Raw genomic sequence first — 26,414 nt, 5'->3', positions numbered from 1 at the left:
CTGGGGAAAATACATATTTAATAGAAAGTGCATGGCCAGCATTTCTTACAAGAACTTTCCTGTTTCTTTTTGTGGCTGATTTCATCCCTGACTCCAGGACGCAGCAGCCATTAGAAACTACTATGCTTCTCAGCCCAGTCAAACCACACCTTTATCCAGCTGTCACTTGCTTGAGTACCTGTACATTCCCTTTCTTTTAGTTTATGCAGAAGGCTGTAAGAAGCAACAGGCAAGACATATCTTTTGGTGGGTAAAACATGGACCAATGGTAGAAAGATTCTGGGGACATTTTCTAAAAGTATATGAACATTCATGTTTGATGTTAATTTTAGTCGTAGTTGCCCTATAACACCCACTCTCTCCTTCCTGTTCATTCTCCAAGCTGCTACCGGAATGGTCATTTCAACATGCAAACCTGATCTTGGCGCTCTTCTGTTAAAATCCTTCAGAGGCTGCCAGTTTCCACCTGCACAGTCTGCTTCTGTCTCCAATTCCATTTGGTGCCCTTCTTCCTGCACCCTGCCTTTCTCCCCATGTAAGGTCTACAGCGATTCTGATGTTTTAGTCCCCTGTCTTTTCATTCTCCAGAGCCATAGCTCATAGGATGACTTCTCATGTCATAAAGAAAGCATCACTTCTCAGAGATTTTCATGACATGTATCCTCCCCAGCCTAGCTTAGACAGTCCCCCACTCTCCACTCCCATCATGTAGCATCCTCTACTTATTTAAAGCACACATTACCTGGGGAAATTGTTAAAACTCTGCCTTCGCTTCTAGAATATAGATCCAGTGAAGGCAAGAGTATGTTCATGGCTTTATAACAAGCTCCTAGCCCGTGCTTTGTATATAGCTGATGCTCAGTTTCTTGATTGATTGCATAAATGAGTGGATGGAATAGAAGGAGGCAGGACAGATGGTGAAGGAATTGTATTGCTAGCTCTTCTCTGATTCTTTTTTAGTTTCAAAATTTATAGCATTCTAATTCTAAGAATGAATGGTCCAGCTACAGAGAATAACAGATATATGTTTGTTTTTATAAAACATGTATGTTGCATATTTAAGTTGAATATTAGCTGAAGTATCAATCAGGGAAAGAATAATCAGAAAAATCATGTATCAGTGTCCATCCTGGTTATACTTCATTTTTGGGCAAGGCTAGTCATTCATTTTAATTGACATTTTCTACATTGATCACAATAGTTCCCTTGAATCAAACAAAATGTTTGAATTTTACAAACATATTTCAATTTCATAGCCTTGCATTCAACAAGTGTCAAGACTATTCTAAGTTCTCTTTGGGTAACCAAAATACAAATAACAGACATATAATTGCTATTTACATGTGATCTAAGAGAACCCTCTTTTCTTTAGATGTTTTATGTATGTTTTTTATTCGTATTCAGATTTTTTTTACAAACAATACCAAAAATGTAGAATTACAAAAAGAAAACCAACACAAATGAAAAAAAAAACCCATCATTTTCATTTCTAATTCTTAGATTATCACTATTAGCATATTAGCATATTGGTGTATTCACCCCTTTTTCCTCTAGTCCTTTTTTTTGGTTTGTTTTTCTTGTACATGGTTGGAATGATAACATAATAATGCTTGAATGATTTGTTTTGCTACTTATTCACTTAATATTTTCACATAAACTGTAAAGTATGTCAGTGAGTAGGAAGTGTTTCTTCTCTTGACACTTCAGTCGGATTCTCTTAGTAATCCCATACTGGTATGTGTGAGGAAGGAAAACTAAATAATTTGGTATAGTTATATAGTAGAGCACACACAATTGTAAGAACCAGTAGCTGCTGAGCACTTGTGGTCTCTAAATTCCTTGGAATGTTTCCCAATGGATTGTAATGAAGGTGTACATGATCATCTGCTGCTAAATTAAATGGTTCTTGGAAACCAAGTGCATAAAATATTAATAAACCATCTGACATTTTACAAGGTGTTACGTGACTAATTCCTTGTGTTGCCATTTTCTAACTGTATGATGTAATCTCTTCCTTTCTTCATGCAGCTTTCTTCATTTCTCAACATCCTCCACCCATTGTGAACTCCTTTCTCTAAATTTTCCAAGCACTTTCTTTGGATTTTTCCTGCCTGAAACCCTCTTTCTTCCCTGACCCCAACGCTATGCTTTTTGCTTGGAAAGTTTCATCCTTCCCCTTTCAGTTTAAATTGTGCTTCCTCAGAAAGGACCTCTTGATCTCCCTTTGTAAAACAGGCTCCCTGTGCCATCAAACCTTTGCATCAAGACTCAATTTGCCATTTTACCATCCTTCATCTGGGAGAGAAAAAAAGGAGGAGCTTGAAAAACTGTCATAATGCCTCTACAGTATGGTACTTTAAGAGTTGAGCCATTTTGGAGATGATTTATCTAAGTGAAAACAAGAGAAGGGGACAAAAAGCATGATTGTTCTATTGGGTTTTTATAACTTTCTCTGTTGTAAGAAAGAAAACATGCTTGTCTACAATTTTGTAATAGTTCTGGTAAGTAACAGAGGCACTCCCCTTCTCAGAGCACCAAATAAGGAAAGTGTAATTGGATGTCATTGCTGTCAGTCATCTGGGCTATAAAAGAGGGAAGGGGATTGCCTCACTCCCCAGGCACCCACAGTCAGCTGTGTCCCTAGTGCTTCTCTTCTTTCATTGCTGCCCAGCTGGGTATATTTCAAGTATGGATTGTAAGAGGGCAAGGGGCTTCAGTATTTTAACATTTGAAACAAAAAGGAAAATATTCAGGAGCAGTAAGCTAAAAACAACTTGTGCAAATATTATGGGGTTATTACTTAAATTTAAGAATTTTTGCTAAAAATAATAGCATCATTGAAAAAAGAACCCCTTTGAGTGATGTCTGTTTCATAGTGTTCTACATCTACTCCCTGCCTTATAAAAATAAAGCGAATTAATTGAAATTCTGGCAAAGAGAAGGGAGTATTCCCTGGCCTTTGACCAAGAATTCCCCTCACCACCACCAACATTCCCATGCATTTCCCCACCAGTTACTCTCAATGATGTCTTCCTTCCTCACCCTCATCAAAATCTCAAATTACAGCACTCGTTTATCTCCATATTTAACTTCTGCTTCTCCCCTTAGAATTCAAGACTTGTAAGATCCAGATCTTCAGTCTTGTCTGCCCCATTCACCCTGTCTCCTCAGTGCCTGCCACAGTGGTTGACATTTGCTTGGCAATCAAATATACACTGATTGAATAAACAAATAAATGATTTAGAGGAATCAATTACTTTTTAAAGTAAATTCTTATGCTTTGTCCCACTGTGTCCTTTGAGAAAAAACATTAATAAAACTACATGGGGTTCTAATAGGATCTTTGCATTCACTCAGTAAACATTTACTGAGCGCCTGTTACCAGGTCAAGCCCTGGAAATGCCACCTGAATAAGACATAATTGATGCCCTCCAGGACCTCAGAGACTAGCAGAGGGACAGACACGTGTGTGTAAATAGCTGCAGTTTTTTATGAACACATGTAATAGGGGCTTATAAACATGAACTCTTGAGGTACAAGAGGGAAGAATTTGATTCCGCCTGGGGCATGAAAATTTCCACAAAGGCAGTGATACTTATGCTGAGCCTTGAAAGAAGAGGAGATTTTTGGTAGTTTAATTAGCAGGAAAGAGAGCACTGGGTCTGAGACGTGAAAATGAATGGCATGTTTGGATAGCATTGTGTATTTTGGTGGAGTAGATTGTAAACACTGCCCGAAGAAGTTTGAATTTGATCTTAAAGGAGCCAGAGAACCTGTTTAAGCAAGGGATGCTATGGTAGGAAATGTATATTAGAGTACAACAATGTGCAGCATTCTTTGGGGGCGGGAGCAGATGCCGTGATTAGAAACCAAACCATTTACTTCCATCATAGGTATTTTCAGTTAAAACAACCTTAATTTAAAGATCATAATAATACCTCTCTCATAGAGATAAATTTTAGAATTTAATAGAGATGAACAGTTGCTCTACTAAAATGTATTTTCCAGATGAAGACTTTTTAAGTTATTTTTCTTAACTTGTAGAAACTTTTAAAAATCATTTTTTAAAAAATGTACCCAGATCACTGTTGCAATATAAATCACTGCAGAACAAACCTCATGAATCTTTATGTGAGATGTAATTGAATATTTGGATTCATCCAGATGAATGAAATGATTAGGTCTTTTCCTCCTGCCCTTGTTAAAGGTAATGCCTCTTTATCAATACCTCACACACACACACACAAAAAATAAACTCAAAATCTTTCTCTTGCAGTTCCACGGCAACCTTCAAATGACTTGTTTGAAATATTTGAAATAGAAAGAGGAGTCAGTGCAGATGATGAAGCAAAGGATGATCCAGGTGACACTTACACTCTTACTGCCATCATAGTGACATTTTACTGTTTCTTTTTTCATGAAAATAACTTGTAGATTGTTTGGACCATTTGGGAAAATTATACCTTTTTTCTTTAGCAACTCAAATTTCCTTTGTAGTTAAATGAGTTGAGCAAAAAAATTATGAATCATCATTTTATTTTATTTTATTTTATTTTATTTTTTTTTTTTTTTTTTTTTTTNCCACAACCTCCGCCTCCTGGGTTCAAGCAATTCTCCTGCCTCAGCCTCCTGAGTAGCTGGGATTACAGGCACGCACCACCATGCCCAGCTAATTTTTTGTAGTTTTAGTGGAGACGGGGTTTCACCATGTTGACCAGGATGGTCTCGATCTCTTGACCTCGTGATCCACCCACCTCGGCCTCCCAAAGTGCTGGGATTACAAGCGTGAGCCACCGCGCCCGGCCCATCATTTTATTTTTTAAAAATACATTAAAGTAGTACTTAAACTGTGAAAAGGAAATCATATTTTATAAGTGATGATGTAACAAGGTCATAATTTGGCAATACTTGTGTGTTCCATTTTTACAGATGAGCATATGTGCACTATTGTGCTGAGAAAGGATTAATGTAATTTCCCTTTGGTCTCATGGAAGGAAGCTCTGGTTATATGGATAGGAGAGAACACTTGTTGTACAGATACTTAGTTCACAGATTCATTTGTTGTTTTTTGTTCATTTTCTAATCCATTCATTTTTCTGGTTATTTCCTTGTAGGTATTCTGGTACACAGTTGTAATTTTGACCATGGACTTTGTGGATGGATCAGGGAGAAAAATAATGACTTGCACTGGGAACCAATCAGGGACCCAGCAGGTAAAACCATTTCATTTAACTTTTTCTGGTACACATTTCAATTTGATACTCTCTGAAGACTCCATTGCTGCTAATCAAGTCTACTGTAACACATTTCTGTGTTTACTTAATAAAGATGGTCAAAAAGGACCATGCCTAGCATTTATAGTTCATTTATTTAAGAGAATTAAATTTGTTAGCTATCAACTAGCATTATATTAAGGGAGACAAGTAGTTAATTAAAAGGTCAGCAAATTTCTCTCAAAAAGCTTGATAAGTAAAATATTTAGATTAATTATTGCAAATAGCTCCCAAGTTATTTGTAGCACTCATTCCCAGGAATAAAAGAAGCAGTATAGTGGTATATCAGCCATGGTAATAGGTAGTCCCCAGTTATTTTTTCTTTGTTTTTTTTTTTTTTTTTTTTTCTCTGTTTCTTTTTTTTTTTTTTTTTTTTTCTCTGTTTCTTTTTTTCCTTCTTTCTTTCTCTTTCTTCCTTTCTTTTTCTTTCTTTCTTTCTTTTTCTTTCTTTTCTTTCTTTCTTTTTCACAGATTAGAGTAGTAATAGAAGGACGCAGTGGAAATTTCTGTAAAGTTGTGATTATCCCTGTGAAAAAATTTCACTCTAACTTGGATGCTGAAGAAAATGGTTATAAATCACCACCACTCACTTTATGACAAAAGGGAGATTTAGATATAGTTCCTTGGAAGTCAACAGAGTTTTAAATTGCACAATTCCTGTTAATCTAAAGTTTTAGTTCTCATAAGACATCTTTTCTTCTAGATTCAAGATAGCTTTTCTTCCCTCAGTAGTTAAATCTTTTGTGGATAACGCCTACTTAACGGAAGGGTGAGGAGTTTTGTTTCATTTTTTTTCCTTTTTATACTCCTGATTATAGATTCTAAGAAGAAGAGATACAAAATATGAAGGAAAAGCGTGTTATTTCATTTATTTTAAAAGCCTAGTTCTTGCATACTATACCAGGTAAACGCACCAAACACGCAACAGTTAACTTGAGAGAGCTTGTATCTTTTTTTTTTTTTTTGATAACTTACATCATCTTTTATTTTTCCACCTCCCTTCTCTTCTTTTTTTTTAATTGTATTTTAGGTTTTGGGGTACATGTGAATAACATGCAAGATTGTTGCATAAGTACACACAGAGCAGTGTGATTTGCTGTCTTCCTCCCCATCACCTGTATCTGGCATTTCTCCCCATGTTCTCTCTCCCCAACTCCCCACCCCCCACTGTCCCTCCCCTATTTTTCCCCCAACAGACCCCAGTGTGTGATGCTCCGCTCCCTGTGTCCATGTGTTCTCAGTGTTCAACACCCACCTATGAGTGAGAACATGTGGTGTTTTATTTTCTGTTGTTGCATCAGTTTGCTGAGAATCATGAGAGCTTGTATCTTAAACCAGCTGTTTTCAAACTTCATTGTGCATGCAGAGCAGCTGAGGGCCTCATTAAAATGTAGATTTTCATGCATTTCTAACAGGCTCCCTGAAGAGCTCTATGGCGGTCCTCAGTGCACATTTTGAGTAGTGAGGTATTAAAAAATTAGTCCAAAAATATATTCATTATATCCCCTAAGGTTGAAATAGAGATACACTTAAAAATTAAAATGTGAGGCAAATGCCTAAAAATAGGAATATTCAATAAATTCAAATTGGTTCTTATATTTCTTTTAATTATAAAAGAAAATATCATTTAGTGCCTCACACACAGTACTCAGTCATTCTTGCATTGCTGTCTTACTCATTTAAGGTTAACTCTGAGCAGGACAGTGTTATTATTAATGTCACAGATTCTGTGAATAAGAGAGAAACCAACATATATATGTGTGTGTATGTATATGTATGTGTGTGTATATATATGTGTATGTGTATATATATGTATATAATACCTATGACAGTCCTAGCTCATTTATCATCTCATCAATTTTATTTAATTGCAGCAATTAAAATAAATTTATTTAATTGCTACAGGGTTGTAGCAATTTACACTCCTACCAACAGTATTTGGAAAACATCCCCAACAGAAATTATGAAGGTATTTTTTTAAATCTCTACCAATTTTATAGGTGAAAAGGGGTCTCTTTTAGTTTACTTTGCATTTCTTTTATTGTGAAAAGTTGATCATGTTTTATCATCTTATTCACTCTGAGAAGCAAGTAATATTGTCTTTATTTCACAAAGGAAATATTGACACCCAGAGAAGTCACCTGTTTCCTAAGGCCACAGAGCTAGAGAGTGGTGGAATTAAGTCCAAACCTGTCTGTACTACTTTCGCAGGCTCCTAGGTAGGCAGTTCAATACCCAGAATATCCACAGCATTATTGTGTTTTTACTGTCCCACAGCCTGGCCTCAGTAGGTGTGCATGTGGTAGTGTGCATGATCTGATTAGCAGATCACAGACCTGTAGATTACACTGACTGACCACTGACCTGGAGTAGTTTGCTACAGAAGGAGAGATCTTTGGCAGTCATGTGTGATAGAATGGTGAATAATATTTATGGGCATAATGAATGATTCTTTCAAGTAAGGTACATTGGGGAGAGTAAATCATGGTAAACTCAGGAGAATTCACTGCACTTCTATGTAAACAATCTACGTAAAATACTTGATTTTTATAATTTAAATGCTGTATTTTAGAACCGTTAGTGCTTTTCAACATTTTTTTACTTTTCATCATATTTGTAAATGTTTAAATTTGTTGTGGCCCAAATCTCCCTTTCTCTGTGGTGGAAAAATGAGAAGAGGGTTAGAAATTAGAATGGTAGAGAAAGAAATTTGAAATCGTTATTGGACTGTGTCAGTACAGAATAAATTGAAAGGAAGAAGTGGTTGCTGGAGTGAGTGGATAACTCCTGATGATTGGTATGGTTTTCTAGAACTGGAGGCTGCTTTTCTAGAACTAGTCGAAGTTTTTACCAAGAACTTAGATAAATAGAACACTGAACTTCAGTATTGAAAATAAACTGACCAAATTATGATTGACTCAAACCTGGAGAGGAAGTGACTCTATGTGCTGACACAATCAGCATTCGAAAGATTAGATTACTGGGTCACAATTAAGAGGGTGAGATATAATGGGGTTGAGTCTAAGCCATGGCTGATAGTCTAGAACCAGTCACACAGCTGAGTGATATGTCACATATCACTAAGTGTAGAAGACTTCAGAGTTTTAGTGTATAATGAAATCAATCTAAGTGAACCTTGTGATGTTGTTGCCAAAAATATGGACCATTTCTATAGAAATACGATATTTTTCCAGAATGAAAAATCCACTTTTGTTAAGTGGTGGATCCACTTTTGAGAATTATTTTTTTTCTAATATGAGAATAATAGAGTTAGTTGTCACTTAGGAGAGGATGACCTGCTTGGAAAGGTATCTCAAAGTTTGTGAAAAACAGGTGAAGGAACCCTAACGTTTAGCCTAGAGAAGACACGATGCAGCAGCGTTGCTTTTCAAATAATTGATTAGGGATAGAGTTGTTCTGTGTGACCAAAAAGGGATGAGAAGTAGGAGATTCATTTTGGTTCACTCTCATCTAAAAAGAGAATAGGGTGACGTGGAAGGAGTGAGTTTTCTGTTGGTGGAAGCATCCGACTGGGTGACACATGGCAAGATATTGTTAAAAGGTTTTAAGCATCAGATAAGAGTTGGATTGGAAAATCTTTAAACCAGCTCTGACAGCCTGATTCAGAATGGAATGTGGAAATAGTCCCAAGAAACTCAGTGAGAGGGGTGCTAGCTTGGAAAGAAGGATGGGAAAACCAAAAGATGGCAGAGAGTTGGAAGGTAGGAGTGCATATGTGAGGATGGAATTGCGGAATATATTTTTAGAATATACTGGGAGAATTATAACCATATCCTGATGGGAAAATACCAATAAAGCTTACCTTTTCATGGCTTTTTCTTCTAGAAAATCCAGACAGTGTGTGTGTTTGTGTGTGTGTGTGTGCATGTGTGCGTGTGCACACGTGTGTGTGTGTGACATGTGAAGGCCAGAAAAGAGCATAAAAATCGGCCAGGTGCAGTGGCTCACATCTGTTAACCCTGCACTTTGGGAGGCCGAGGCAGGCAGATCACCTGAGGTCAGGTGTTCAAGACCAGCCTGGGCAACATGGTGAAACCTGTCTCTACTAAAATTACAAGAGTTAGCGAGGCATAGTGGCAGGCACCTGTAGTCCCAGCTACTCAGGAGGCTGAAGCAGGAGAATTGTTTGAACCTGGGAGGCAGAGGTTGCAGTGAGCCAAGATTGCGCCACTCTACTCCAGCCTGAGCGACAGAGCAACACTCCATCAAAAAAAAAAAAAATTAACTAATAATTTCTGTGTATTATTCTAATTACCAAGCTAATTGTTTACCTATTTCTATCTAGATTATAACACTTATATGTTTGGATATCCAATTATGGATGATTTTAATGGTGTGCAGTTCTAATCTAAGATCCAGATTTGTAAATATTCTTATATGTTAATATTTCTAAGAAAATTCTCAATTAAAACTTACAACCTTAAGGAACAGCTGCAAAATAAGTGCATTTGCTAACTGCCCTTCATGGTGCAATTAGGTTTTATCACATTCAGTCACAGTGAGATGTGAAATTAACAATGCCTCTAAGAAATGGAAAATTGTGCTGCTGACAGACATGGTGATATGCCGTAGGTATGTAGCTGTGGCCCTGGGGACACACCCTTCTCCTGTGTAAGTCAAAGCTAGACCTAAGGCCCTTTTCCTGGAACCTTGATCTCTGGAGAATATGGCTTAAGGGCAACTGACTCAGCAGTCTGTCTGCCACTGATAGCTACAAGGAATTTGCTTAAATAGAGATCAAGTATGCCAGCATGTACATACAGGTATGCCTATTGCAGCATTAAAACCTTATTTTAAAATACACATAAATGGAAAATAACAATATAAGTGAAAGCTTTCTGCCATCCCTGACTCACATTCACCACCTGGCCAGATGGAGCCAGTTTCTTGATTGTGTTCCCAGAGACATATTTTTGGACACAATGGCATTGTCTTCTGTGCCTTGCCTTGGTCACTTACTGATATTGTCTTAAGCGTTAACAGGAAGAACATGGACTTTGAAGTCAGAATACCTGATCTGGAACCCAACACCACCACATACTGGCTTTGACCTTGAGCAAGTTACTTAAATAGGGATAATTAGTACTATCTACTAAACATATGTAAGGGATTTCAAGTAGTGCCTCACCCAGAGTTACCACTAAAATAGTATTAGCCATTGTGGCTGAAGCCTGTCCTCTATCAGTACATACAGAACACCTTCATTCTTATTTATGGCTAGCTGTTATTCCATTACTTATCCGATGTACCACAGTGAATTTAACCAGCCCACCACAGAGGAACATAAGTTGTTTCGAGACTTTAGGTAGTTCAGACAATAGTGCAGTGAATAACCCTGTACATTCATTATTTAATATATGTTAGACTATAGCTATAAATTCCTAAGTGTGGAATGGCTATGACAAAAGAGAATTTGTATTTTGGATTTTGATAGATTTTACTAAATTGACTTTTATAAAGATTGTAGCAATTTATACTTCTGCCTACAGTATTTGAAAACCATCCCCAACAGATAATATTAAAGTATTTTCAAAATCTTCGCCAATCCTATAGGTTAAAAGGGATCTCTTTAATTTTACTTTTCATTTCTTTTATTGTGAAGAGTTGATCATGTTTTCATATATTTGTCATTTTTTTCTGTGTTCTTTTTCTTTAGTATTTTTAATAATTTTTAATTTTACTTTGCATTTCTTTTATTGTAAAAAGTTTATCATGTTTTCATATATTTGTCATTATTTTGTTCTTTTTCTTTAGTATTTTTATTGATTTGTGAAAGTTTTCTATATAAAAAGAAAAATTATCAATTTTTAATGTGTTGCAAATATTTTAAAACATTTTTGTCTTTCTATTTGATTACATTTTTAATCTTAACATGAAAATTTGGAAACTTAAATGTTCTTCAGTAAGAAATTGGCTAAATGGTTATTGGCATCCTTGCAGCAATGCAAAGTGTATTTGCTACTGTAGAAAAATGGTTATACAAAAAGCAAGTTACAATATTGCAAATACAGTATTTCTTTTTTTAAAAAAAGTTCATATTCATGTGCATTTGTGTGTATGTTATTACATAAGAAAAGTTCAGAAGTCAAAACCTTGAAAAATATCTCTAGATTTTGTAAATTGAAAATTTAAAGGCACCAACCAGTACAGAATTAAAAATAAGTAAACTAACACTTTATAACCCAACTTTCTGGTCAAGTTTTGCACCACCTATTATTTACTCTTCCTCCCCAACATTCTTTAGCTGTTGTGATGCTTTAAACTGAATTAATGTTTAATATAACTGTATGTTTATAGCCAGAATTCTGAAATCCGAAGTGAAAATTTTAATAGGTAACTTGCTTGACACTGGATCCATTTTTCCCTTAATGTTTCAACTTGTATCATTTCCTTTATTACAAAGGGAACAAATTCTTCATGGCAAAAAAAAAAAAAAAAACACATACACAAAAGCAAAACCTGGTACCCTAGAATAGCTCTATAGAGGAAGGACAATCGTAACCTCATGTATCATGTTTTAAATTTTAGAGTTTTAAATACATATGCAAAAGGATTATTTGAATCTTATATTAGAATGCCTTGGTTTTTTAGGTTGTCTTGTTTGCAGGTAGCATCTGGCAGAGTGGTGTTAGTGTACATTCCGTAGAGACTTAACCCTTGTTTCCTCAAAACTTGCAGGTTAACTGTAATAGCCTTATATCTTAGTCTTAACCAGAATACCTGTGATGATTCAAAAGCTGACTTTCAGTGAGACGTTTAAAATCCATGTAAATATTTTGGTCCAAAATATTGTTTGGATTAGTTTGTGGAGGAAGTGGGTGAAGGAGGTGGGAGAAAGATTCGTAAGATGTTATGTATTCTTAGTGATTCAAGTATGTGAATCGAGGATCTCTTTCCCTGCAGTTTGGTACTGTATCCCTGGAACGTCATTCATTTATCCAAACATCCTTAAACATCTACTACCTGCCAGCAGGGTAACACAGACGTTTGGGGAATCTTTGGGTCAGACTTTAAGTTGTTCACAACCTGCTGGGGAGCACTTAGCACAGAGGCTGGCACATAGTAAGTGCATAGAAACCACCTGTGACATATAGAGCTCAGAGGGGACCTGGTAGAGAAGACAACACTGGAATAAAAAGATGTCCCAAATTTTATCATGTCTTATATAAATGAAGCATAAGAAAGAGATAGTTTAGCTGAAAACTAAATGGGATTTCTACCAAAATAGATACACATGTTCAACATTCCAACCATTTTTCTCTGGAAAAACCCGTGTTGAAACATACAGTGTGTTTTTCAGTTGGCTGAGATAAAACAGCCTGAGGGAATGTCATTTGTACCTGGATCGAGTTTCAAAATACTACTTGCAACTTTCTTGAGAAGCAGCACCCGCTACTTTACTGCTATTTAACCATTTTTTAAAATGCAGTTTCCTTAACAGAAACTGAGAGAAGAAAACTCTGTAGCTCTAGGGATGTGAGAACATCATCAAAGTAGTGTATCTACAGTGAAAGTTTTTATTCATATCTGTGTTCATGTATATATAATAGGACATGTTTATAGAATAGATATGATACAGATTTGTTTTACTATAAAAATGTTTTAAATAAAATAAAGTTGATGCTCCAGGAAGATGTGGAGGGTTTCCTGAATACCTCCATCTTCCTGGTGTTAGGTTTACACCAGCGTGAGAAGCACAGCCAACTCTGGTTTGTTTTTTTTAAAAAAACCTCTATATTTGGAGATTCATTTTTAAAGTCAGGGGAGGAGAAAATAAGCAGATATAGGGCCCTTTAAATCACCATCTGCTTCACTGTCCAGAGATTAATTATCCACCAGAAAATTCTCCCTGGAAATTTAGGGTCAGTTTTACCAAACCACCAAGCCAGATCGGCAAGGGGTGTTGGACAACATAATCACAAATTAGTGAGGGTGAGAAGGTGCTGAATGTGTATATGTTGCTGCATGCCTGTATGTCTGATCATCCTCCATTGGAAATTTTGATAGTGTTTAGATTACTAATTATAGTGTGTCTCTGGTGTTACTTCCACTCTCTGAGCAAAGTAAGTGGATGTTTTCTGTAAACACATACCATAGAATTTAAGACAGGCATAGAAATAAGTCATATTTTTCTTCCTCAAAAATCTGGAATTCTTTATAAAGAAAACAAAAAAGCTAAAACTCCTGTCCATGCTGCTTGTTCTAGAAAGGGATATTGGCACATACACACAGCCCTGCTTTTCCCATTCCAGGTGGACAATATCTGACAGTATCGGCAGCCAAAGCCCCAGGGGGAAAAGCCGCACGCTTGGTGCTACCTCTCGGCCGCCTCATGCATTCAGGGGACCTGTGCCTGTCGTTCAGGCACAAGGTGACGGGGTTGCACTCTGGCACACTCCAGGTGTTTGTGAGAAAACACGGTGCCCACGGAGCAGCCCTGTGGGGAAGAAATGGTGGCCATGGCTGGAGGCAAACACAGATCACCTTGCGAGGGGCTGACGTCAAGAGCGTAAGTAGATCCACAAAAGAGGCAGAACCTGGGATGTTTTCCTTTCATAGGAGAACTCTGGGATCTGAATTTGAAGAAGCCTTGCTCTGTAATTTGGGTTCAAACAAAGGTTTGGGGTTTTCTCTGGGCCTGATGACTCCATTCAGTGCCTCTTTCTGAAACCCCTTTCTGCTTCTTCATTCTTCTTCATTGCAACCTGTGATCACCACCTCTCCCCAACCCTGGTAAAGACCCAGTATTTTTTTTTTTTTTTGATGGAAAAAAAAATCTGGGAAAGAAAAGTTTTTTTAAAAAGTTGATCAACAGAAGCTTCAAAGGGTGGGGTGGTGACCTTAATTGTTCCTACTTTCCCTTTTAATTCCTTATACTTCAAACTTTTACTATCACAAATTACCCAGGAGATGGTTCTTTTTTCTTTTTTGAAATGTTTTTTTCAAGTTCAACTTCTTTTCTTTGTTTCAGAGGTCACAGTTAAGCAGCCTAGGGTGGGAACTCAGAACTACAATTGGAAAGCCCTATTCTATTCAGGACAGGATGTGGGCAGTACTTTGATGGAATATATAAATTTGATCTTAAGTAACCAAGTCATAGGTCACAAAAAAATGGCCCACGGCATCCCAACAAAATAATAAAGGCATTTGGGAAAATGTCATCTTATGCTGGTGCTTATGAAACTTGCTGTTGGGAGATACCTATGCCTATATATATAGGTATAGTTCATAAGAAACTATTTTAGAAAGAAAAGATAGATTCCTTTAATACAGTTTTTATCAGAGTGCTTGGATTTTGTTTAATTCTTAAATATTTTTTCTTAAAACTTTTCTCAATATTTATAATGTTTAGAGAAGTGAAACAAGATAATCATTTTAAATCAGCACTCAGGTTTTCTCTTGTTTTATAAGGAGCAATGATGTGCTATAGAAAATACAATGTAAGAATAATGAAAGGTTTTGGTTTTTACATAGGTAAAACAACAGTGTGATTGGATTATGGTGTTAGATTCTATTCCAATTTCAGCAAGAATGCTACGTTAACCAAAAGGGAACTAAGAAATATCTAAGATAGGCTGCATGATTATGATCTTTCAGATCTTTGGCTCCTGATATCTGTTCCTTTATATTCCATCACACTCTTCTTCTAACTTTGGTAATCCTTGACAAAAGTGTCCACTTTATAAACAATCCTAAATTGAATTGGTCTATAGCTTAGAATGGCTTTTTAAAGAGTAATTGATTCTGAGTAATGTGGTCTGATGAAGAGTTTGATGATTTCAGTTTCTAGTGAAAGACAAGATTCAGTGATAGTGGCAACTATATTCTGGTTTTTCCTCCTGCAAAATAAGTTTAAAATTGGTTTGGGGGAAGGTTTGCCTTTATTTTTATTTTTGCTTAATAAGCAGGCATTAGAAAGGGGCAGAGGAGGCTTGACTGGTATGTGCATTCTCTCCCTAGGTCATCTTCAAAGGTGAAAAAAGGCGTGGTCACACTGGGGAGATTGGATTGGATGATGTGAGCTTGAAAAAAGGCCACTGCTCTGAAGAACCCTAACAACTCCAGAACTAGCAATGAACTCCTATGTCGCTCCATCCTCTTTTTCCAATTCTCATCTTCTCTCCTCTTCTCCCTTTTATCAGGCCTAGGAGAAGAGTGGGTCAGTGGGTCAGGAGGAAGTCTATTTGGTGACCCAGGTTTTGCTGGCCTGCTATTGTGCAATCCCAATGAACAGTGACACCCTCCTTGAAATACAGGGGCGTCTGTAGACACATCTAAGCTATCTGTGGGTGTTGCCTTCCATCCTGTGTCTCTTTCAAGAAGGCCTTCAGCATGAAGGCCCATACCATCCTCCATCCTGATTATAAGGTGCTCCTTGTAGCAAATTGTGGGGGTGAGTTACGGGAGCAGTTTTCAAAAGGAATCTTTGCAAATGGCCATGATGTTATCTGTTTGGTGTTGTACCATGAGTAGTATTGACTTCCCTTGAGATATGATGTACAATGTGCTTGTGAAATTGACTTACTGTCTTCACTTAAGTTAGTTCTGACCTGACCTGAACTCTGACTTTTACTGCCATTCACTTTATAAAATAAGGGTGTGTAACATATTAAGATACATTTATTTTTATCTGTTTTTCTTTTAAAGACAATTATGTAGAGTGAGCATGTAATCCCTTGTTAGTAGTGTTGTGTTTTGTGTAAATGTGCTATTGATACTAAGTATTTACGTGTTCCTAATATTTACAGACTATAGTTGCAAGGTAAAGGGCAGCTTGTGATCTCAAGTTAAAAAATACATGGTGAAATGTCATCCAGTTCCATGACCTTATATTGGCAGCAACAGGAAATTGGCAGAAGTGTTGCGTTGTGGTAGTGGAGTGATTTTTTTTTTTAATGGCAAAGTTTGATCTTTGCAAAGGATGGGAAGCCTTTAGAAGACAAGAAACTGCAGTTAATATATAAAACTCTCACTGTTTCAAGTTACACTTTTAAACCACAGCTTTTGCCATCATAACATAGCTCTCTGGTAATATGTAGGAAGCTTTATAAATATTTTGGTTGATTCAGAAAAAGGATCCTGTTTATTAAAGCAGAGTGAGAAGAAGCATAGGAGAAACTCCATTGGAACAGATTTTCACACAACGTTTTAAATTGATGTAAGTTTAGGCATTTGTAGTTCATAACTTAAGTCACTCATATGCTGTGTCAGGATGGGGTAGGAAGCAAGTCCCATGTTCAGAGGCATGGGATGTGTTGGAATGGGATTTATACACACTGGAGGAGCAGGACAAGTTGGAATTCTAAGATCCATGAACCCCCAACTGTATTTCCTCCCTGCATATTTTACCTATATATTAAAAAACAATGTAACCTTTAAAAGGCAACTTATTCCTGAGGTTTTTCTTCATTTCTGATTAAGTAATCAAAATGTTTTCTGCTGTTTTTGCCAGGAATCACAAAGATGATTAAAGGGTTGGAAAAAAAGATGTATGATGAAAAATTAAAGGAACTGGGATTATTCAGCCTGGAGACGAGAAGACTGAGGGGCAAACCATTGATGGTTTTCCAGCATATGAAGGGTTGGCACAGAGAGGATGGTGACCAGCTGTTCTCCATATGCACTAAGAATAGAACAAGAGGAAACAGGCTTAGCCTAGAGTATGAGGGAGCATTTCTTGGCAGGGGCCATTGTTAAATTAGAATACTTCATAAAAAAAGAAGTGTGAAAACCTCAATATCTCTTTCTGTCTGTTTCTCCTTTTAAAAAATTAGATAAAAATTTATTTAAGATGGTTACAGATGTTCCTACCCCAAGATAAAGGAACAAATTATAGAATCTTCCCCAAAGATGTTTTGATCCTACTAGTAGTATGCAATGAAAATCTTTAGAAGTAAGTTATTTGGACAAGGCTTAATTTAGGCATTTCTCTCTTGACCTCCTAATGGAGAGGGGTCGAAAGGGGAAGGACCCACCAAATGCTGAGCTCACTGAAATCTCTCTCCCTTATGGCAATCCTAGCAGTATTAAAGAAAAAAAAAAAACTATTTATTCCAAATGAGAGTATAATGGACAAATATTTTAGTATCTCAGTAGTGTCGTACTGTGGTGGTGATTTTAAATGTTTCTTTGTGGTAAGGTATAAACCTTTCACTTGTTCAATGGATGATGTTTCAGACTTTTTAAGAGATCCTTCAACAAACACAGTTCAGAGGGATTTTCATCTGGTGCATTCTCTCTGCTTTGTGTGTGACAAGTTAGGTTGGCTGCTGAGAAAGAGTGCCCTGCCCTACACCAGCAGACCTTTCCTTCACCTCATCAGTATGATTCAATTTCTCTTATCAACTGGACTCTCCCAGGTTCCACAGAACAGTAATATATTTTGAACACTAGGTACAATAGAAGGTCTCTTGTCATTTAATCTGGTAAAGGCAGGGCTGGAGGGGGAATAAATCACTTAGCCTTTGAGTAATGGCAGAAAATATGGCCATAGATCCATTTTTAATGATTCATTTCCTTTATGGTCATATGACTGCAGAAGCTGAAGATGAAAGGGGAAAATAAATGAAAATTTTACTTTTCAGTTCCAATGATACATTGCACTAAACTGAGGGAAGAAGTTATCCGAAGTACTGTATAACATCTTGTTTATTATTTAATGTTTTCTAAAGTAAAAAATGTTAGTGATTTTCCAAATGGCCAAATAAAAGCAATTCTTTGTAAATAAAAACACTGTTAGTAATATCAGTTGTCTATTCTTGTTTTTTGAGTTTTTTTTTTTTTTTACGACTTGGAAAAAAGTATTGAGGTAGTTAAATGATGTTTCATAGAATCCCTTCTACTGTTTGGATGGTGGGAACAAAAACATTGCCTCCACATTACACTTTCTAGGTTATAAAACACGAGATTCCTTTTTTTTTTTTAGCATGAACAGGGAAAGAGAGATCAGAAGATCACTATAATCCATGTCATGCCTTAGTAAATTGCTTTAGTTACGGTTTATTATTTCATTGTAAACATTTGCTTTAAACTTTTTTTTTTCTTGAGACAGGGTCTCACTCTGTCTCCCAGGTTGCAGTGCAGTGGCACGATCATAGTCACTGCAGCCTCAAACTCCTGGGCTCAAGCAATAATCTGGCCTCACCCTCCCAGAGTATTGGACTGGGACTACAGGCTCACACCAACCTCGCTAATCTTTTACTTTTAAAACTTTTTATAGAGACATGGTCTTCTTATGTTGCCTAGTCTGGCTTCCAGCTCCCAGCTTCAAGCTATCCTCCTGCCTCACCTTCCCAAAGTGCTTGGGATTCCAGGTGTGAGCTACTGTGCCCAGCAGCTTTCAGTTCTATTATGGAAAGGCAGATTAAGCTATAAGTAAATATACAAATATGTGAACTGTACGTGAAAAGTCTTTTTTGCTAGTAATTCTGTTAACTTATAACACTTTACTCATACTCTAATAACATTTCCTGATGGAGAAAACAACTATAAAGAAAATTTTTTTAATTGTACAAGAATAAAAATTAGTTCTCATAAAGAGTTGTAGGGAATATACTCAATAGTTTCTGTCTTTCCAATATGCAGAGAACTTTTAGCTGGGGATATCAAATCTTGGATAAATAACATTATTCAAGCAAAAAGGGAAAAACTTTTCTTAGAGATCCTAATCATCCCTCAGAGGCCTGAGAAAGTTCAGGTTTTCAGAATATGTCAATTAAGAAGTTAAACCTCTTCTGAAACCCATTTGAGCTTGTGGGTTGGGAGGAGCAGATCATGGTGAGATTTTAGGGTGCAGTTTATTGATTTTCAAACACTGGTGTGTAAGGGAGGGGAGGGGGGAGGGGGGCTCTAAGGCCTGACAGTGAGAAATTTCCCCTTTTATTGTTTTAATCTTGAGAGGGAGGTGGACATTTATCAAAGTCCTATAAATTAATGCAGAATTACTATTCTGAATAAATATGTGGTGTCTCGAAGTTTCTGAAAGCATGGTGCATTTCAAGGCCCTCACCCATTGCTTTTCATTTTAATGTGCATGGGAAGCACCTGGAATCTTGTTAAAATACAGCTTTTGATTCAATAGACCTGGAGCGGGGCTTGAGATACTGCTGCATTTCTAACCAGTTGCCAGGTGATGCCTATGCTGCTTGTCCTGGTTCCACAGTTTGAATGACAAGGCCTTAATGATAGTGTACGGAGGGAGCTTAGGGCCTTTCTCTTAACATTCATGGCTGGAAGGCCTGAAGGCCCATAGTTTCAAGATCTAGATTCGTAAAAATTTACAAAGTCCCAGTGTATTTTTTTTCTTTGAAAAAACTTCTTTTCTGAGCATGGAATAAACTTGCCCACCTGGTGCAGAACATTGCTTTGTAAAACAAATGGCAAGGCCTTCGCAACAAGGAAGTTGTAATTGGGGACACTTAAATATAAGTGAGGCAGTGATCCAGGAAGCGCATATTTTAAAAGATAAAGGGACATTCATGAATTGGAGAGAGCTGCTTTTCAGGACTCCAGGACTCAGAAACTTGAAAGCAATCTGAAGTTCCAGTAAAGGTGAGTTCTAATTTGAATTTTCTGGGGTTAATTCATTAACAGCTAAAAACTGAGCCCTCCCTCATAACCTGATCATGTAATTTCGAGGAGTACATATGACTGACTCTGGAGGCTCTGTTCTGTTGTTTCATGCATATCTTCATTCTCTAGACCAAACCCCACTCTGGTGTTCGGGATCTGCTTGCAGACACTCCTGATTTGTGGGGTCATCCAAAGCACTTGTTCCCAACTGTGGGCAGTTTTGACCCTTGGGGACATTTGGTAATGCATAGACACATTTTTGGTTGTCACAATGTGGGGGTTTTATTGGTATCTAGTGTTTAGATATGTTGTCAAACATAAAGCACAGGACAGTTCCACCCAATAAAGGATAATCTGGCCTGGAATGATAATACTGTGATCAAAGTCACTGATTTCCCAAGAGTGGTCCCTAAACTAGCCGCGTCATTACTGGAAACATGTCAGAAATGCAAATTCTTGGCCTCCATGTCCGTCTAACAGCATCAGAAACTTGAGGTGGAGCTCCCACCATCTGTGTATAACAAGCTCTCCAGGTGACTTTGATGTGCTTTAGTTTAAGATTCTTTCCTTATTAGTGTTTTCTATCTATCTAGAGTGACTTACATGAGACCAATTTTCCAGTGCCTTGCTAACACTGCTATCTCCCTGACTCTGAACTTTAACATCATTATTCTACCAAAATTCCTCTTTTGAAGGCTGCTTATCAACTTGAATAATTGTAAGTTCCATGTTTAATTCACGTGTATCATTACATAAGCAGGATTTGGCAGTGATGAGTACATCTGATATTCCTTGAAATCCTCATCTCCCTTGGCTTCCTTGAGCCACATTCCCACATTTCCAACTGTTTACTGGAAAGGTCCAAGGAGATGCCGTAAAGGATCTCCAAGCAGTATTAATTACAGTTTATTATTAATCTACCATCCTCTTTCTCCCTGAAGCCTGCTCGTCGTTATTAATTCCCTCCTCTGAGTAAAAGCAGTAACACCAATTTCATTAATCTTTGAAATTTGTCACTGGTTTTCTTTTATTTTTATTTCTTCAAATCATTGATAAATTCTCAGTTCTACTCTGAAATAGTTCTCCCCCAGCCCACCAACCAAAAATGCAAAAATATGGGAGAATTTTTTTCTTTTTGAGACAGACTCTTGCTCTGTCACCACAATGGAGTGCAGTGGTATGATCTTGGTTCACTGCAACCTCAGCCTCCTGGGTTGAAGTGATTCCCCTGCCTCAGCCTCCTGAGTTGTTGGGACTGCAGGCACATGCCACCTTGCCCAGCTAAATTTTTAATATTTCAGTAGAGATGGGGTTTCACCATGTTGGTGAGGATGGTCTCAATCCCCTGACCTCATGATCTGCGCGCCTCAGCTTCCCAAAGCACTGGGATTACAGGCGTGAGCCACTGGCTCCCAGCCAAATTTTAAAAATTTTAAAGTTAAGAGCATGGATATTCCCCGATTTAATTCACCAGGTGTTTTAAATGATTAGCCAATAGCACTGCTCTCTTGCATGTTTCTTGTAGCACTATTCACGATAGCCAAGATATGGAATCAACTTAGTAATCAACAGATGAATGGGTAAGGAAACCGTGGTACATATACGTAATAGAGTACTAAGCCACTTAAAAGAATGAAATCCTGTCATTCATGGTGACATGGATGAGCCTGTTGGACTTATGCTAAACAAAATAGGCACAGAAAGATAAATATCACATGTTCTCACTAATGTGGAAATGAACTCATGGAAGGAGAGAGTAGAATTGTGCATATTAGAGGGTGGGAAATAGGAAGACGTTGGTTAACAGATACAAAATTATAGCTAGATAGAAAGATTGGGTTCTGGTATCCTATAGCACTGCAGGGTGAATATAGTTAATAATTTATTGTATATGTTCAAAAAGCTAGAGGAGAGGATTTTGAATGTTCCCAACACAAAGAAATAAGAAATGCTTGATGTAATGGCTATAACTATCCTGATTTGATCATCACATGTTGCATATATGTATTGAAATATCACTCTGTACTCCATAATATGTATAATTATTATAGGTCACCTAAAATTAATAGGGGAAAAATGGTACTGCTGCCTATCCTCTCAAGAAGAAGTCTTATCTCTTTTGCATGCAGAAGCCATAGATCAAGCTCGTCACTCTGCCTGTGGCCCAGGATCGCTTTGAATGCAGCCAACACTAATTCATAAACTTTTTTCAACATTAATTTTTTTTGTGATTTTTTCTTTTTAGCTCATGAGCTATCATTTGTGTTAGTGTATTTTATGTGTGGCCTAAAACTATTCTTTTTCTTCCAATGTGGCCCAGGGAAACCAAATGTCTATGGCACTGGACACCCCTGCCATAGATGTAAAGCAGAACTTTTGTATGTATTTTCATATGTATTTTTGTAAGTTCCTTCACATCTATTATTAAATAATTTTAAAAAGAAAATTTGGTTATTGTAGATTTAAACTCACCGTCAACTTATCTGAAGAGCAGACAAGTAGCAGAGAGCAGAAAACTTGACATATTTAGTAATAAATTTTAAAATATCAATTTTCTCTTTTAAAGAAAGCAAATGCACAGCCATGAGCTTCACTTTTCAGCCTTATCAGTCAGAGTGTAGGCAGTGGGTGAGTAGTGCAAGCACCACCTGGGAATCGTGGGCCTACCTTAGGCCCAATGAACTAAAATCCACTTATAACAAGATTCTTAGATGAGTCGTAGGCCCATTAAATTTTGCGAAGTACTGCTTTAGAGAATGGTGTAAAACTTTTCTATTAAGCTTAGCTTTCTCCCCCATAGGAACACCCATGAAATAAATCTGCCCAACTAAGGTAGATGGGCAGATGGCAACCCATGCTTTCAAGTGATGGGTTCTCAAAGTCTGATGCTGGAATCAGCAATTTCAACATCACTATGGGACTTGTTAGAAGTGCAGATTCTTAGGCCCATCTTAGACCTATGGAATCAAACTGCAGGTGAGGCCCAGCAGTCTGGGGTTTTCACTGCCCTTCAGTGAATCTGATGCACACTGAAGCCTAAGAACCACCGCCTTAGAGACAGTAGTGCTGGATAGATAGGTACAGAAGCTCCCTGCCTCCTGCCTCCATATGGTTTAGTGAGTGCCTACCAACACCAGCATGCAGGAGGCCACCATCAGCACCTGAAGGTATGAGGTTTCAACATGGTTGCAGGGCCAATACATAATTAGGAGACTTGAGTTGAGGATATTTCATTGGTAATCTGTAAAACATTTTTTATTTGCACAGAAGATGTGTAGCTTTCAAACTGCTTTCCACAATATTTCATTTAACCTTCACTGCTATCCGAGGGTACAGATATGATTACCTCCCACAACAGATGAGGAAACTAAGTTTGAGAAGGATTAAGTGACTTGTGAAAGCCCATATTATTATTAAGGAGCAGGGCTAGTTTTGGAACCCACAAAGCACATTTGCAGAGATCTATCAGCAATTTGAAAGTTAAATAGAAAAGTTTCAAATGTAGCTGAAAACTTCAAAATGTTTTCTACTTTTTGGAAAATGCATTCAGATTAATGAAAAAAATCACATGAAAAAGAAAATTCACAACTTCCTCTTTAAAGGTTCAATAGTAATAACAAAAATAATATATGCACATATAGAGAGAAAGAGATAAAGCAAATCAGGCAAAATGTTAACAACTGGTGAATCTAGGTAAAAGATTTATGAGTTTTCATTGCACAATATCTGCAACTTTTCTTTGAAAAGTAAAATCTACAACACTTTCAACATTTATCTGTGTGCTCAAGTATATTAGACTCTATACTTCTTCCTTATCATTGTGTATGTCTTCAGGCCTTCTATGAAATAGATTCTAAGTATGAAAGAACTTATCTATGTCTGCAGTGAGAGAAGGCAGGGAACAGACAAATGAGTAACAAGCAAGGTGCACCTGTAACTTCTTTCTTTTTGCAGTGAAGCTTGCTCATTTATGCTAATATTCTTCATTGGGGTAAACAGTTCACTGTCAAAGGGGCAATTCTTTGTTGCTATTTTTATTAATATGATTGTGTTCTGTTTAACCCCAGGCATAAGCCCAATCTCACACAGAGAAGTTCTAGGGATTTTTTGAGAATCTGGGTTTTTGTGTGTTGCTTTGACCCTTGTGTTGTAATTTTCACTGTTGCCAGTAACCACATTTGGCTACATCTCAGCACATTTCGTAAACTGTTCCTTCTACTTGTACACCAGTTTCCTCAGGTTTCACAGCTCATGTTTCTTAAAGCCTTTTGATTGAATGCCAGATTGGGAAAAATAACTAGAAAGTCCATTATTGAAACAACTAGGGAAATTCAATTTAGATAATAGCATTTCTGTCAAAAAAGGAATGATTTGAACTCATTTAAAAGTGGGCTAGGGCATGATAAATGATTACATGCTCCCAATCCACTTGTAAGAAGTGATCCTGTCACACTGTGCTTGTGTCTTCTTGATTTTTTCTATTCCTATGTGAACAACAAAGACATTGTGATAAGAGTTACCAAAGGGAGACTGTTTTACAACTGGCAAATACTTTTCCATTTAATATTTCATTTAACCTCATTTGATGAAAATGATTTCCTCATTTGACTGCAGTGCTTGCATGTGGGTAGTAAGTCCCTGATTTTACAGAACATGGAATATGAAGGTCATTGAGTTAATCATATTTCCAAAGGTCACTTGAGTAGTAGGTACCATTGCTTGGATTCAACCCCTGGTCTGATTTCAAAGTTTTTCTAACCTATGCAGAACAAGAGTGGCAAGTCATAAGAGCACTGCAGGGGTGTGGGGAAAGGTCAGGAACAGAAAAAGTCTTCAGAGTCTGAACCATAACCTGGTTGCACCCAGGGAACTCAGTGAACATCTTTGCCAATGTAATAAATACTTACTGTAGAATATCAAGAAAATTTTTAAAGAAGGAAGAAAGGAAGGAGGAAGGGGAGACAGGAAAACCAATGAAACCTCAATCTGGAAATAATCATTGCTGACACTTTGGTATATATACTCTCCTATTTTTTCCTTTATTTATACCTATCCAAACCTACATGTAAAGGCTTATAACTAACAAGGCTTAATGAACAGCTTGTGATAGTGAATATGGCTCATGGGATCTGATAGTTTCATAAAGGGAATTTCCTCCACACATACCCTCTTGCCTGCCATCATGTAAGATGTGCCTTTGCTCCTTCTCTGCCTTCCACCATGATTGTGAGGCCTCCGAAGCCCCATGTGGAATTGTGAGTCCATTAAACCTCTTTTTCTTTATAAATTACCCAGTGGCAGGTATGTCTTTACTAGCAGTGTGAGAACAGACTAATGTAAACTTGCTTCTACTACTTCATTTTAATGGCTGCGTAGTATTCTATTGAAAGGATTAACCATAAACATTAAACTGTTTTTCTGGGACTTTGGACTGCCTCTGTAGCCAGGCCTTTTAGGGATTCCAGAAGCCTAATTATGCTGCAGGAAATGATTCACAATCCATTTGTAATAACTGGCTCTTTCCTTTCCTCACTTGCTCCAGTGAGCCATAGAAGCATTTTCTGGGGGCCTGGCATGTAGTGCAGGATGTTTGCTTCCCAGAAAAGCCACACCTGAGTACGTGGTTGGCCTTTAGCAATAGAAATAGGGAAGAAATATTCCAATAGAAATCCTTCTAGATTCAAAAACATTTTATTAAAAAACAAAAAACAAAAAACAAAAACACAGAAGAAAAAGGGCAGCAAAATTTGCCACATCCTTCCAGCTGCTCAGTGAGCCATTGGAAGGGGAAGAAGCAAAGCGCAGTCATGGAAGTTGCTGAGTTTGCATCGTAGTTGAGCTCATTGTGCCATTCTTCTAAGTTTTTGATAATTAAAGCATTGTAACATTGAGGCTAAAGTCAATGTTCAGATGCCTTTGTGGATAATTCAGCTTCATTCTGGAAGCTTACCACAGAAGGCAGAATACCCATGAGCCAAATTGGAGATAGAAAATCTCTAACTTGCAGATTTTCTAAATCTCTAAAAAACAGAATTCTTTATTAAAATGCCACTAGATCCAGGAGCTTTTGGGTGATATGTGAAAACAAAATAAGCAAAAACAAAAGCCATTGCTTTAATCTGCTTGGAAATGTGTAGAGTTTTAGCCTTGACAGTGTTCAGCCAACAGAAGGATTTTTCAGCAGAGTTTCAACTGGTTTGGAAGGGAGATTGTGGGGCTCCTGTAGTGAGCTTTCCTTGTGCATTCTCTGTCCGTGACATATATCACCCTCCTGGCTCTGGCTTTGTGTCCTGCTACTCTCCTAAGCACACATGGCTGGCTGGTGTCAAAGTTTAGTTGCCGTATAGAAACTCAGCTTAGGCATCTAACTCTTCCCTCAGTGAGGATTCTTTCCCCCTGACTCAGCTTTAAGTGCTTGTAGGATAAACTTTAGCAGCTCTTTCTTTCTTTCTTTTTTTCCTTCCTTCCTTCCTTCCTTCCTTCCTTCCTTCCTTCCTTCCTTCCTTCCTTCCTTCTTTCCTTCCTTCCTTCCTTCCTTCCTTCCTTCCT

At 37.4% G+C, this 26,414-nt stretch overlaps 1 protein-coding gene across 5 annotated transcripts in view; it reads left to right on the top strand.

Annotated features, from left to right (window-relative positions):
• Nucleotides 1–18,041, top strand: part of NPNT (nephronectin) — a 77,145-nt gene extending 59,104 nt beyond the window's left edge. For all 5 annotated transcript variants that reach the window (XM_017516837.2, XM_017516835.2, XM_017516836.2 and 2 more), the window contains 4 exons: nucleotides 4,277–4,363; nucleotides 5,115–5,213; nucleotides 13,547–13,803; nucleotides 15,255–18,041. In XM_017516837.2, coding sequence (XP_017372326.1) covers nucleotides 4,277–4,363; nucleotides 5,115–5,213; nucleotides 13,547–13,803; nucleotides 15,255–15,350 — 539 coding nt within the window. In that variant the 3' untranslated portion in view covers nucleotides 15,351–18,041. The remainder of the gene's footprint in view (nucleotides 1–4,276; nucleotides 4,364–5,114; nucleotides 5,214–13,546; nucleotides 13,804–15,254) is intronic.
• Nucleotides 18,042–26,414: the final 8,373 nt, after the last annotated feature.

Source organism: Cebus imitator, unplaced genomic scaffold (assembly GCF_001604975.1).
Source record: "Cebus imitator isolate Cc_AM_T3 unplaced genomic scaffold, Cebus_imitator-1.0 Scaffold606, whole genome shotgun sequence".
Classification (NCBI taxonomy): domain Eukaryota; kingdom Metazoa; phylum Chordata; class Mammalia; order Primates; family Cebidae; genus Cebus; species Cebus imitator.
Note: the sequence above shows the minus strand (reverse complement) of the source record. Positions and strands in the feature narration are given on the sequence as shown.